Below are 14,503 nucleotides of genomic sequence, written 5' to 3'. Positions count from 1 at the left end.
AAAATAAAAAAACCTGGCAAGTAAAAAAAAACAAACAAACAGAATAAAGCAACAAAACAAAGAAAATACACTAAAAACATACACAGGAAGAGATACTTACAAGAAACCCCATAAAAACAGAAAATCAGAAACCATAATAATTACTGTATTTTTTATCTACACCATTTTTTTTGGATCCATGACCTAATGAAGATAAAACAGAGTTCCTCATTTGTGGTTTCTTTTGAGTTCACTATGTCTGTTGCCAATGCTTGGGTATCTAGGACAGAAGGAATTCCATCACTGTCAAGCTCATTCGGGCATAGCCATTGTTAAAACTGCATTTTCATGAAACTTTGATGCCTTTATTTGTGATAAATTTAAAGTGCAAGTATTTCTTGCATTTGCTTAGACATACTGTGATTTGTAGAAACTGATAGTTTGCTCACTCATGAATGACATAAGTATTTTGGTCCTTTGGGATTTCATAAATTAGAGATTAAGGAAGTCACTTTTGTGTGCTCAGGGAAACAATTTGAAGCTACAATTGATTTGAGATTTTAAGGAAAATTGGCAGGTCTAAAATATTGAATAAATTGGTGACAGACAGACTAGAGGCTTATAGGCCAGCATAGTGACAAACGGCAGTACTTGAATGAACTAATAAATAAAACATGATTATTCAAATAAACAAAATGTATAGAAGTGGTTAATTGGCACTTTAAGGAATCTATTTCCAAACACAGTCAAGAGTTCAGATTTTTAAAAATTAAATTTATTTTTAAAAATATATTCATGTTCCATCCCCATTGGCATCTTCTCTTTTATCTCCCTGTCCCGCCCTCTGTCCTTCTTCCCACGTTTTCCCCTCCTCTAGTCCTCAGAGAGGGGAATCCCTCCTCCCCTACTAAACAACCCCAGCCTATCATGTCTCATCAGGGCTGTCTGCATCCTCTTCCCCTGTTGCCTGGTAAGGCCACGCTGATTGAGGGAAGTGATCAAAGAGCAGGCAGCAGTGTCCACCACAGAGAGAGTCCCTGCTTCTCTTACTAGGGACACATGGATACTGAGCTGCCTATCACTGAATATGAGCAGGGGACCAATGATCTCCATGCATGGCACTTGTTTGGTGTCTCAGTATTGCTAGGCCACAGTTTTATTTGTTTTTGTTTTTGTTTTTGTTTTTGTTTTTGTTTTTACCTCTGGTGGTCTTCTTGTGGAGCTCCTGTATCTTCCAGGTCCTTCTATGTCCTCCATAAGTTTAGCTGTTAGACTCAGCATCTGTTTTCATCTCCTGCTAGGTGGAATCTTTCAGAAGACCTCTATGGAAGGCTCCCATCCTGTTCCCTCTCTTCAACTCCTTTCACTGTTTATTCTATTTACCCTGCTTAATGATAATTAAGCCTCTTCCTTTGAGTCCTCCTTGTTACTTAGCCCCTTTAGGTCTGTGGATTGTAGTATAGTTATCCTATAATATATGGCTAGTATCCTCTTATAAGTGAGTATACCACACATATACTATGTGTGTCCTTCTGGGTCTGGGTAACCTAAATCCGGATGATCTTTTCTAGTTCCATACATTTGCTTGCAAGTTTAATAATGTACTTGTTTTTAATAGGTGAATAGTTTTCCATTGTTTAGATGTAGCACAGTTTCTTTATACATTCTTTGATTGAGGGGCATCTGGGTTGTTTCCAGTTTCTGGCTATTATGAATGAAGCAGCTATGTACTTAGTTGAGCAAATTACCTTGTATAATGGATCATATTTTGGGTCTTGAGGTTGAGCTATTTCAAATTTTCAGAAAAAGCACGAGATTGACTTCCAAAGTGGTTGTACAAGTTTGCAGTCCCACCAGCAATGGAGGAGTGTTCCCCTATATTCACATCTGCACCAGCATGTGATGCCACTTAAGGTTTTGATCTTAGCAATTCCCATAGGTGTAAGAAGAAATCTCAGAGTCATTTTGATTTGCATTTCCATGATGCCTAGTGACACTGAGCATTTCTTTAAGTGCTTGTCAGCCATTCAGTATTCTTCTGTTGAGAGTTCTATGTTTAGTTCTGTTTACCATTTTTCAGTTTGATTATTTGGTTGTTGGTGTTTAATTTCTTGAGTTCATTATATATATTAGGCTTTAACCCTCTGTCATATGTAGGGTTGGTGAAGATCTTTTAGAAGTCTGTAGACTGTCCTTTTGTCTTATTGACAGTGTCCTTTGCTTTACAGAGTTTCTAAATTTCAGGAGGTACCATTTATTAAATGTTGATCTTAGAGCTTGAGCCATTGGGGTTCCATTCAGTAAGTTGTCTCTTGTACCAATGAGTTCATGAATGGTTCCCACTTTCCTTTCTCATAGAGTTAGTGCCTTCTGGTTTTATGTTGAGGTCTTCAATCCATTTGGACTTGAGTTTTGTGCAGGGTGATTAATCTGGATCTATTGGCATTTTTTTTTACATATAGACATCTAGTTAGACCAGCATCATTTGTTGAAGATGCTATCATTTTATCTTGTATGGTTTTATCTTCTTTGCCACAATTCAAGGTCCATAAGTATGTGAATTTATGTCTAAGTTTTTAATTACAGTCCATTGATCCACCAGTCTGTTTCTATGCCAGTACTATGCAGATTTTAATACTGTTCCTCAATAGGGGATACCTTCAAAAGATCTTTTCTGATTTCTTTCTTTCACCATATGAAGTTGGGAATTGTTCTTTCAAGTTCTATAAAGAATTGTGCAGGCATCTTGATAGGAATTGCATTGAATCTAGATATTGCTTTCGGTAATATATTCATTTTTAGTAAGTTAATACTGCTGATTCATGAACATAGGAGAACTTTCTATTTTCTGATATCTTCTTCAATTTGTTTTTTCAGGGAGTTGAAGTTTTTTTCATACAAGTCTGTCACATGCTTGGTGAGAGTTATGCCATGATCCTTGATTATTTTTCCTGTGTCTATAGAAAAGGGTGATGTTTCCCTAATTTCTTCCTTAGCACTTTTGTATTTTGTGTACAGGAAGGCTACTGATATTTTGAATTAATTTTTTATTCAGTCACTTTGCTGAGTGTGTTTTTTAGATGAAGAAGTTCTCTGGTAGAATTTGTGGAATCACTTATATATGTTATATCATCTGCAAATAGCGATACTTTGACTTTTTCCTTTCTAATTTTTATCTCCTTGATCTCCTTTAGTTGCCTTATTGCTCTAGATAGGACTTCTAGTACTATACTGAAAAGATATGGAGAAAGTGGCCAGTCTATTCTCCCTGATTTCAGTGGAATTGATTTAAATTTCTGTTCATGTAGTTTGATGTTGGCTATAGGCTTGCTGTATATTGCCTTTACTATGTTATGTATGTACCTTGTATGCTTGATCTCTCCAAGACTTTTAACATGAGTGGGTGCTGGATTTTGTCAAATGCTTCTTTGGCATCTAAGGAGATGATCATGGGTTTTTTATTTCAGTTTATTTATATGGTGGATTAAATTGATGGATTTCCATATATTGATCCACCCCTGCATGCCTGGGATGAAGCCTACTTGGTCAAAGTATTTATGTGTTCTTTGATTTGGTTTGTGACTATTGACTGTTTTTGCATCAATGCTCATAAGGGATATCAGCCTGAAATTGCCTAGTTTTGGTTGGGTCTTTGTGTGGTTTAGGTATCAAGTTGACTACGGCCTCAAATAATTAGTCAGTTCATGTTCCTTCTGATTCTATGCTGTGAAATATTATGAGGAGTATTGGTTTTATCTCTTCTTTGAAGGTCTGGTAGAATTCTGCACTGAATCCAAGTGTCCCTGGGAATTTATTCTACCTGATCTTAGTTAAATTTTGTTAAGTGGGATTTATCATGAAAATTGTCCATTTCAATTAGAATTTGAATTTCTCTACCTTACAGGCTTTTAAAGTATGACCTAATGATTATTTGGATTTCCTTTATGCCTCTTGTTATGCCCCCCTTTTTATCATTTCTGATTTTGTTCATTTAGATACTGTCTTTCTGTCTTTTACTTAGATTGGCAAAAGGTTTGTTTATCTTGTCAAATTTCTCAAAGAGCCAGTTCTTGGCTTTGTTGATTTTTTAATTGTTTCTAATTAGTTTATTTCATTCATGTGTTCGATTATTTTCAGTAGTCTACTCCTCTTGAGTGTGTCTGCTTCTTTTTTTTTTTTTCTCGGTGAACTTTCAGGTGCATCATTAAGTTGCTTGTATGAGGTGTATCCAACTTCTTTATGAATGCACTTAATGCTATGAACTTTCCTCTTAGCACAGATTTTATTACATCCCATAAGTTGGAGTATGTTGTGCTTCCATTTTCATTTAATTTTAGGAAGTCTTTAATTTTTAAATTTCTTCCCTGTCTAAGTTGTCATTGAGTAGAGAGTTGTTCAGTTTTCATGCATATCTTAGGCTTTTTGTTATTTTTGTTGTTTCTGAGGTCCAGCTTTAATCTTCTGTATCTGTTGAGGTTTGATTTGTGACCAAGTATATGTTCAATTTTTGAAAGGGTGTAGAGAAGTAATCAGAAGAATGTATATTCCTTTGTGTTTGAGTGACATGCTGGAGAGCTGGCTCAGCCAGTAAAGGCTAGGCTCACAACCATAAGTGAGATGTTCCATAGATGGCTCCTAGGTTCTTTTGATTCATGCAAATTGTTAATTTAATTATTTATCTGCTTAGATTTTTGCTCAATGATCTGTCCTTTGGTGAGAGTGGAGTTTTGCATTCTCCCACTATTAATGTGTGGGAATCGATGCATTATTTAAGCCTTAAAAGTGTTTCTTTTACAAATGTAGGTCCCTTGTATTTGGTGTTTTTTTGTGGGACTCCTAACAGTGTAAACAGATATGTCTGTAACTCTCGTGACTGCTCTTGGGACTCCTTTCCTCCTATTCGGTTGCTTTGTTCAGCCTCAATATGAGGGTGTTTGTTTTGTCTTACTGTATCTTGTTGTATTTGGTTGTTTTCTCCTAGAGATCTGATCTTTTCTGAAGGAAAATAAGGAGAGGGGAGGGAAGGGGAAACGAGTTCAGGGAGGTGAAATTGTGGTTTCAATTTGAATTAAAAAGAAGAAAATGAATGAAAGGAGGATACGAAGAAAGGAAGGAAGGAAGGAAGACAGAAAGAAAGAAAGAAAGAAAGAAAGAAAGAAAGAAAGGAAGGAAGGAAGAAAGAAAGACACCTCCATAAGATCAGCTTGTAGGCAAGGTTGTAAGGTGTTTTCTTAATTAGTGTTTGAAGTGGGAGGGCCTAGCTCAATGTAGGTGGTATTACCCCTGGGCTGATGGTCCTGGGTTCTATAAAAAAGCAGTCTCAGTAAGTCATAGAGGCAAGCCATTAACCAGTACTCATCCAAAGCCTACATCAGCTACTGTAACCAGGTTCTTGTCCTTTTGAATTTCTGTTCTGATTTCCTTTAGGAATGGTTTGTTACCTGGAAGTGTAAGCTTAAATAAACCCTTTACTGTCCCCCATCTCGAAAAGTATAAAAAAAACGAAGAAAAACAACTGACACCACTCTTTAAAAATGCATAGTAATAAGCACAAACAAGCTCAGTGAAATGAAAATGACAAAGCACTGAAAATTTTTGAAAAATATACAACTTCTATTAACTGTTTTAGCATTAACGATGAAACATATTGCAAATAATTATGATACTTATGCAGTTTAAAAATATTATTTATTTATTTATTTACTACTCTCTAAGACAGAGTTTCGTGTATCCTAGGCTGACCGGAACCTGCATAGGTAGTCAGGAATCACTTTAATTTTGATTCCATTGCTTTCACATCTCAGATGCTGGGTTTACAGGCAGGTGATAGCTACCACACTTCTTCTATGTGGTACTGGGTACCAACCTGGCATTTGCATGGTAAACCTGTGCTCCACAATCTGAGCCATACTCACAAGCTCTGTTCTTACCTTTAGAAAATTAAAAATAAAAGGCAGTAGACGTCCAGTTAATTAGACATGTTTAATAAATAAGCCAGCTATTGTCTCTAATGCCTGTAATCAAAGCACTCAAGAAACTGTAGCAACAGGTTACCTTAAGTTTGAGAGCTGAATTGGCTACTTAGTGGATTCTGAGCCATCTTATACTGTAGTATAAGACTTTATCTCAAAAAAAAAAAAAAAAAAGAAAGAAAAAAGAAAAAGAAAAAAGAAAAAAGAAACTTTTCCAGTTGAACTTAACAGAAATCCTTAGACAATTGTGCCTGTTTTCAAATATTCTTTGTAGAAGCTTTCATGTTTACATTTTAAAATATAGCAGGGGCCATGTCTATGTTAAGAGCCCAGGAAATTTTCCAAACTGATGTACAAATATTTGAACACACACATATACACATATGTAATCTGAATACACACATATATGTTTATATGAAACATTTAATTATATTAAGGAAGAAATTTAACAACTTTCTAAGAAGTCAATTACTGTATTTCTTGAATTGCTTTAGTGTTTTCATGAGTTGCTGTTGCTCCACTATGGCTCTCTTTGCCACTACACACTTCTGACCTCTGTCCTTTTGCAGCCCTTAAATGTTTTGAGTAGTAAGTGATTCAGAACTTAGTTCATGCAGTTTTAATTTAACTTCAGGTTTAGTTTACTTAATACTTTATAAAATGACTTAGGTTAATACTTAGGAAACATATGCAATTTTTTTGGTGTAAAATTTGAGTAAAAATATTGTATTAAGGGCAACACATTTTAAAGAAACTTTTCCATTTCACCAATGTCACTTGTGACTTTTGGAATTATTTTCAAAGTCTGTACAAAGTCTGGAGAAGATAGCCAAAAGAGTGGCAGAAATTTATTAGTTTTCATTGATCTGACAGTGAATTGATATCTAAAATATATAAACATCTAAACAATTAAGCCACAGAAATGCCAAAAGTCCAATCAATAAACAGACAAGTGAAAAGCAGAAACATTTTGTTCAAAGGATCAAGTATAGTGTTCAATAGTGATATTAAAATGTTCAGCAACCCTAAGCTTTGGGAAACTACAAAGCAAAACACATTAAGATGCCGTCTCACTCCTGCCAGAATGGCTGTCATTAAAAGAACAAAAGCAGTGCTGACACAGCAGAATGACATTTGCCGAGTGTAATACTGGATTGACAGAACTGAGAATGATCACTGCACACTATCAAACTCCTGTGTATTCAGTAATTTCATTGCAATCATTTACATAGCTCATTGGCCCAAGACATGAAAATAGAGAACAACGCCTTAAAATTTATCTCATTGCATGTTCAGAGATAAAAGGGTTACCTGTTATTCCCTGTAGGCTATAGTAGAAAACTCATCCTATTGGGACTCTAGATGAGAGAAGCATGGGAGAATAGCAAAGTAGAAGGATCCAGAGGGTCCTAGAAGGCTCCAAGTAGAACATTATGATAGGCAGATTTGGGCCCAGGGGTCCCGCTCAAACTAAGGCACCAGCCAAGGACAATACAGGTGGTAAACCTTAAACCCCTACCCATATCTAGCCAATGGACAGAACATTCTCCACAGTTGAGTGGAGAGTGGAGTATGACTTTCACACGAACTCTGGTGCCCCATATTTGACAATGTCCCCTGGAGGAGGAGACCTGGTGGCACTCAGAGGAAGGACAGCAGGTTACCAAGAAGAGACTTGATACCCTATGAACATATACACGGGGAGGTAATCCCCCTCAGGAACAGTCATAGGGGAGGGAAATAAGGGGAAAATGGGAGGGAGGGAAGAATGGGAGGATACAAGGGATGGGATAACCATTGAGATGTAACAAGAATAAATTAATAAAAAAATTTTAAAAATCTACTTTCAATAAAAGAATGACTATTCAGGTTGAAAAAAAAGAAAGAAAAAGCAAAAAGAAAAAGAAAACTCAGATGGTAATTTTCAGAAACTCTTCTAACTACAGATGGGAAATGATGTCTTCATAGAATGAGATGGTCTAGCGAGTTGCCATTTCCTTGAGAAAATTTATTCTATTGTTTGTGCTTGTTGCTGTTTTTACAAGTTGCATTCATATTCAAACCATTTGATCATTACGTAGATTGTTACATGTACATAAAATATTTTAAAGAAACGCGTGCAGTACTTTTAGCATGAGGGTGAAGCTTCTGGTCAAGTGTGGTTAAAGATGTAGCTCCCAACCTCTGAAAAAGAAAGATCTTAGAATGAACAAAGCAAGAGGAACTATGACAGAATGGCAAGCACACTTTTCATTCTTGGTAGGGTCAAGTATTCTGCGTAGAACATTCATTGTAGTTTTCCCCTCAAAACAACAAGAGTAAATCAAAACAAACAAATGCTAGTAAGTGTGTAGTAATTGTAAACTAGTAAGTCACTATAAAAATCAGGACGGGACACTTCTGGCGAGTCCAAATGGCCACGGCCGTTTAAGAATCACATGTGACGAACTCTGGTGCCCCATATTTGACCACGTCCCATGGATGGGGAGGCCTGGGGGCACTCAGAGGAAGGATAGCGGGTTACTAAGAAGAGACTTGATACCCTGTGAGCATATACAGGGGGAGGAGGTCCCCCTCAGTCACAGTCATAGGGGAGGGGAGTAAGGGGGAAATGGGAGGGAGGGAGGAATGGGAGGATACAAAGGATGGGATAAAAATTTAGATGAAATATGAATAAATTAATTATATATATATATATATATATAGACTCATTGGTGAGCACCGGGAAAAAGCTGAAGCATTCCCTGAAGAAAAAGAAAAAAGATTAAAATGGTAGCCAAGGCTGCAGTGTCGAAGCTGGAAGATAAGCTCAAAAACTCTTCGGACGGAGAAGGGTCAGTAGGAAGCTATGATTCAGAGAGGGACCAGTCAGATGATGGAGCTGTAGAAGCCCACAGTAAGGACAATGTTGAATCCTGTGAGGAAGAAAATGAAGAGGCTGCAGAACCAAGCACTGGAACTAACTCAGCCTGGGCAGATGCCATGGCCAAAATCCTTAACAAAAAGACTCCTTAAAGTAAACCCACCATCCTCACAAAAAAACAAAGAGATTGAGAAGGAGAAGGAGAAGCTAAAGCAGGAGAGGGTGGAAAAGAGGAAGTACCTTGATAAGAAACATGAGTGGGAAATGATGTGCAGAGTGAAGCCAGATGTTGTCAAAGACAGAGAAGCAGAGGGGAACCTGCAAAGGATTGCGACGAGGGACCTGCTGCAGCCATTCAGTGCTGTTCAGAAACACCGAAGGAACATTGGCAAAAAAGTTAAGGAGGCAGGAGGCTCCACCAAGAAGCAAGCTAAGCCGATGTCAAACGTTTCCAAGAAGGATTTCATCAGCGTTCTTCAGGGAATGGATGGTACAAAGAAGACTGGTCCTGCTGGAAAGAACCCCGAAGCCAGACAGACTGAAGTGCAATCAGAAGAGGGCCCAGGGTCTTGCGGGATGATTTCATGATGGGAGCCAGGATGAGGGACTGGGACAAGGACAGCGATGAGCCTGCTGGAGGCAGGTCAAGTGACTGAGCAGCCGGGAGCATCCAGCTCATCTCCAGCATCGCTAACACTTGCGAGCCAAGAAAGGGGCCACCTGCTACACGCTGTGATTTCCTGAGAACAAGAGCTGCGTGCTCCTCTGTATGTGCAGACTGTAGTAAAATTGTGCTTTTAATCCTTACATAGCTGTAAGCCTTTTTCCAAGATATTTGTACAAAGAAATATTTCTTATTGAGCAGTAAGATGTGCATTTTTTCTCTCGTTCAGACACGTACTGATCACGCACCAGTGTTGCTGAAGTGCAGTCCAAATTACAATGAACCGAATTTGGTGTTAAGAGTTCTCCTCTTATCCACTCAGATCCAGAGATCTGTCGTGGGAAGGAAGGGATAGTTGGTGTCATTTGTTTGTGTTGGTAAGTCTTTAAGAAGAAACTATATAGTAAGTAACATTTCAAGTTGTAATCTTTTTTATTCGAATTTTAGAACCACAGATAAAGCTGTCTAATATCCATCAAAGATTTCTATGAAACTTGCCTCAGGTTACAAAGTTTGTGAGAGAAGTAGGTACTCACGTGATGGCTTTGCTTTTGAGAAGGATCCGTTTCTTTCCACCTTTCCAAAAAGTGAGCCCTGCTACTACCCATGCACACACACTTGCATCTGCCTAACCTGCTCTTGTGCTGGAGCAGGATGGACCGGAGTTCACTCCCCCTGACGGGAGTTTGCTCTCTCTCAGAAGGAAGAGGACCCACCCACAGTACTGTGTGCTTATTACAGAACGGGTCCAAAAGGAGGATTTGTCTTTATCTCACTTTGGAACTGAAGTGTTGTATTAAATTACATGGCTGTAAAAAAATCAGGACAGAAATTCTTCAAAAAAAAAAAAAAAACAACACAAAATAGGGCCTGGTTATATAGATCAGTGACAGTTTGTTTGTCTTACTCTAGGTCCAACTTCAAGCACCTCAGAAAAAATAAGGATAAAACTAGCATATGCTTATCTATTTCTTGTGAGACTATTCACGTTAACCAAGTTATAGGTTAAGCTGTGTGTCCAGCAGCTGATGAACAGACAAAAAAAAATATCATGTATATTTGATGGTCTTTAATTAAATCATAAAGAATGAGATTATTTCATTTGTAGGAAAGTTAGTAGAATATGACATCAATGTATTAAATGAAATAAGTTAGATTTAGAGAGATAGATAATTATTATTCCTCTCATATGTGGGGCCTACATTTTAGATGTACACACACACACACACACATACACACATAGAGAGATTCAAACACACACAGGTGAGTGTGTGTGCTCATGTGTGTGTGTGCGCGCATGCATGCATGTGTGTGTATGTGTGTGTGTGTGCGCGTGTGTGTGTGCATGTGAGTGTAGAATGAAATGTAAAAACTCAAGGGCTCCTATTTGAGAAGATAAAGGCAGCTAGTTGGGTTAACAGGAGAGGGTAATGAGGACTGAACAAAAATGTTATTGTAAAACATTTTCTTTCACAAGTTATCAATATTGCTTTCTAAGAGAAACATTTTAAAAATGCATTTATTAACACACACACAAACACACACACACACACACATATATATATCATACAGTTGGGACAAGTAACAAATTAAAGATTTTTATTAAGAAAATATGAACCAAAGATAGTTTCTTCAGGAGATTCCCATATTATTTGAGGTACTACTGAAAATACTTCACAGCAATGGTAAGTTGCTTAGCTGAACAATGCCTTATGTATGTTATGTTTCAAGTACGTCATTTTAAAGTACTTGAGTGTGTAGCAGTCTCTTCTGACACCATGCAAAGAACAAGGTCGAGATAACTCTAAAATCTTACTTGACAAAGACAAACTCCCTTTTCCTGTATCCTAATTATACTGCTTAAGGGAAAAATTATGGAGGAGAATTCTCCCTGCTTTATTCTTTGATTAAAAAAAGGAAAATACTACTAATGAAAAAGAATCAACCAAAGTCCGCATCAGTTCATGTGAGGACAGGTGGCAAGTGCAAGTAGGGAGACTTTGAAATCGCCTGGAGAGCTTTTGTAAAAGTTGGGCAATATCTTTACTGCTCTGAAAGCACACCCATGGCAGAAAGAAAGCTATAGCCTTATCTCTAACTTCTCTAGAAGGCATCAAAATTCTCAGCAGTTTGAAAAGACGAAGGAAGTCACAACAGGGCCAGACATGTATCTATGTGCTTCATAGGAGACTGACAGTCTGAGAAGGGTAAGTAAATGGGGAAGCTCAGAGAGCTGAGATTTAGCACTTCCCCCATACACTAGGACAGGAGAGAAGGTGTCTGTGTGATCTGAAGTTTGAATCACTTTCCTTACTGTCTCAAGCAGGTCTGCTCCCCACCATGTCCTGCTGCATTGGCCTCTCCTGTCTTCCCTCCATAAGACATGCATTCCTCTGCTCTCCTTCCCCTGGAATGACTGGGATCCTGCCTTGGCTTCTTAGGGACGTGGGAACGAGGCACTTGTTTGCCTCCGGAGAAGGACAAAAACTGATCTTTACCCTGGGAAATTTGCCAGCTTATATGTGGGAAGAGAACCTCAGCTGTGACTGTTCCCTGGGTGTATCAGATAGGGGCTGTTAGTGCCGCCAGGTTTTATGTGTTAGTGCCCAATGCAGGCTTTCTGACATTCCTTGCCCCTCCCATTCATCACTCACCTTAGATTTTCTATTCAACCCTGCTGTGTGTGTGTGTGTGTGTGTGTGTGTGTGTGTGTGTATGTGTGTATATATATATGTGTGTGTGTGTATATATATAGATACACACATACACACACACACACACACACACACACACACATGCACACACACACATACACCTTTTCCTAGCCTGCGAAGACACATTGGTCCCAGCCTGCAGATAAGTTAAATACTTTTTATAGAAAGGCATATATAGCAAGATATTTCCTTTGTATCTGGGGAAAGTAAGAAGGGATTTTTTTTTAAAAAGGCACTAGCTATGATTCCTTAGAAAAGCCACAAGTGCCATTGAGTTTTGGGTTCTCCATGATCCTCTAAAGGGAAATAATTGAGCATGTCTTCTTTCAGACAACCTTTGTGCACTGAAGAATGGAGAGCAGAGGCCTTGAAAAGAATCAAGGGATCTCTGTTCACTTCATAGTTTTCTTCTCTGTGCTCTTTAACAGAGATTGTTGATGCACTTCCGAAGCAAAAGACAGTCTGCTGCTCAGCAAGGGTAGGACCTATTTCATCCCGGTCTTGTCCCTAATGTTCTTGTCTCCAAGCCAAGGTGAGCTCTTTTCTTAGATTTTATATTCTGGAAGTATCACCTGAAGGCATCACCCCATCCTTATCAAACGGATGTAGTTGGAGAGCAGCGGAGGCAATGACGGCCGTGGATTGACACTGACTACTGCTCTCATTCCATCTCCTCTGGGGTTTTGAGATGAATTTTAAAATCACCTCCTGTCTATGGCCCTGAATTTCGATTGGCTCATCTGTGTAACTTTAGATCTTATGAAAGGGTTGAGGGGCCTGGTGGGACTAAAAGCGATGCGGAACTCAGGGGATCCGTGTGTAGGGAAAGGTGGCAGTTAGAACTAATAAAATCAGTTCCGCTGGGCAGCTCATTGTGAGTTTTTGTCTTAAGGAATGAGAGATCGGAGAGAGGAAAAACGATGCAGGGAGTGGAGTAGGCACGCATTCCATGCCCTTACTGAGTTCTTGAGTTCCTACAGAGAAACCTCACCAGCCGTCTCATCTCCTCAACTTATCCGAGTCCTGGCCATTTCCTTTAACCATTTTGATTAGGCCACGAGGCTACCCTCTGCCAGAATCAGTTGTCTGGAAGGTTCCATTGCTTATAGCTCCTACTGTTACTACTTCATCAAAACCTGTTCACCTTAGGCTGATGCAGATGTGAGCAGAGAAATGTGTGGGAGGGAGGCACCTAAAGCTGGAAGTGGCTGATACTTTCTGGTATCTTCAGAGGCACCCTAAGATCATCTACTTGCCCCAGCACTCAGGTTTTCTTCCCCAAGCGCGCCTTTCATTTTGTACCTTCCCAAACATGTCTTCACTGTCATTTTATGCCTCTTTCCCTGGGAGGAACACGAACTCAGGCTACTAATTGTCACTGCTCAGCCAGCCTGAGGGCAACTTTGTGGCCTCTCTGATTAAGGAGAGTGGAACTACAGATGTCAATGTCTGGACTGGCCTCCATGAGCCCCAAAAGGTGTGTGTATGTGGCCTCTTTTTCTCTTAATAATTAGGTGATGTGGGAAAAGTGGGTCTGTGATGCAGAAACTACCTTTTATGGTGTTCATAAGACAGCAATATCTGTATGGATCCTAGAGCATATGGGGCTTATAAAGATCATCGCGTGTATCTGTGGGGATGGATGGAGGCTCAGCTTCTTCCCGCTCCTTTCATTCTTCAGCAGTCTCATTCTATTTCAAGGAAAGCATTTTTCCTGTGCACTTGCCTTACCTCTCTAGGTAATCTCTGAGTTAAATAGAAACAATTTTCAATTGATCCAAGAGACTAGACTTTACTTTCTATACACTAGCAGCCAATTAGAGTCCAGGGTTATGAATTTTTGCCTCCAGAAGGAAATTTCAGGAACCGCTTCCTGTTACGAGTGTGTGTATACATTCTGTAGTACAGATGAAGAACTTGAACATTCAATTAAAAATGAAGCTTATGGAAAATACCTTTGGAATGTCATGAAATTCAGAAAAACAGTGCATTCCATTCTTGAAAGTATTTTCTTTTTCTTTCTTTCTTTCTTTCTTTCTTTCTTTTTTTTTTTTTGTCATTTCCAAGTGTACATATAAGACAAACCCTTTCACTCCTTTCTGTAGATCTTGTAGATGCTGTTACTTTAACTCCTATCTCCCAGAACTGTCATTGGCACTGGAGCAGTGGGTCTCTCTTTATCTATTAATCCTGAGACACTGGGTCTCCAAATTCTTCCAATCATGGCTGCTGAGTATCCTTGACTTCAAACACAGATGAGAAAAAAGGAATTCTAAATAATAGAATAATTTGCCTTTGTTCAGGTTTTGGG

General features: G+C 38.7%; 1 protein-coding gene and 1 pseudogene across 2 annotated transcripts; both read left to right on the top strand.

Annotated features, from left to right (window-relative positions):
* The first annotated feature begins 8,708 nt into the window (after nt 1-8,708).
* LOC311588169 (RRP15-like protein) lies at nt 8,709-9,470 on the top strand (annotated as a pseudogene). Its single transcript has one exon. The product of its transcript is annotated as an RRP15-like protein (transcript).
* Nucleotides 9,471-10,017: 547 nt separating this feature from the next.
* On the top strand, nt 10,018-14,380 carry LOC311588168 (lithostathine-1-like; the record flags this gene model as incomplete). The annotated part of the gene is made up of 5 exons (XM_084765650.1): nt 10,018-10,065; nt 13,246-13,330; nt 13,454-13,490; nt 13,579-13,669; nt 14,336-14,380. 5 exons carry the CDS (start codon nt 10,018-10,020, stop codon nt 14,378-14,380), a joined length of 306 nt encoding a protein of 101 aa, XP_084621776.1.
* Nucleotides 14,381-14,503: the final 123 nt, after the last annotated feature.

Source organism: Acomys minous, assembly GCF_964271855.1.
Source record: "Acomys minous genome assembly, chromosome: 17".
In the NCBI taxonomy this organism is placed as follows: Eukaryota; Metazoa; Chordata; class Mammalia; order Rodentia; family Muridae; genus Acomys; species Acomys minous.
The sequence above is the reverse complement of the archived record's forward strand: the minus strand, read 5'-3'. Positions and strand labels throughout refer to the sequence as shown.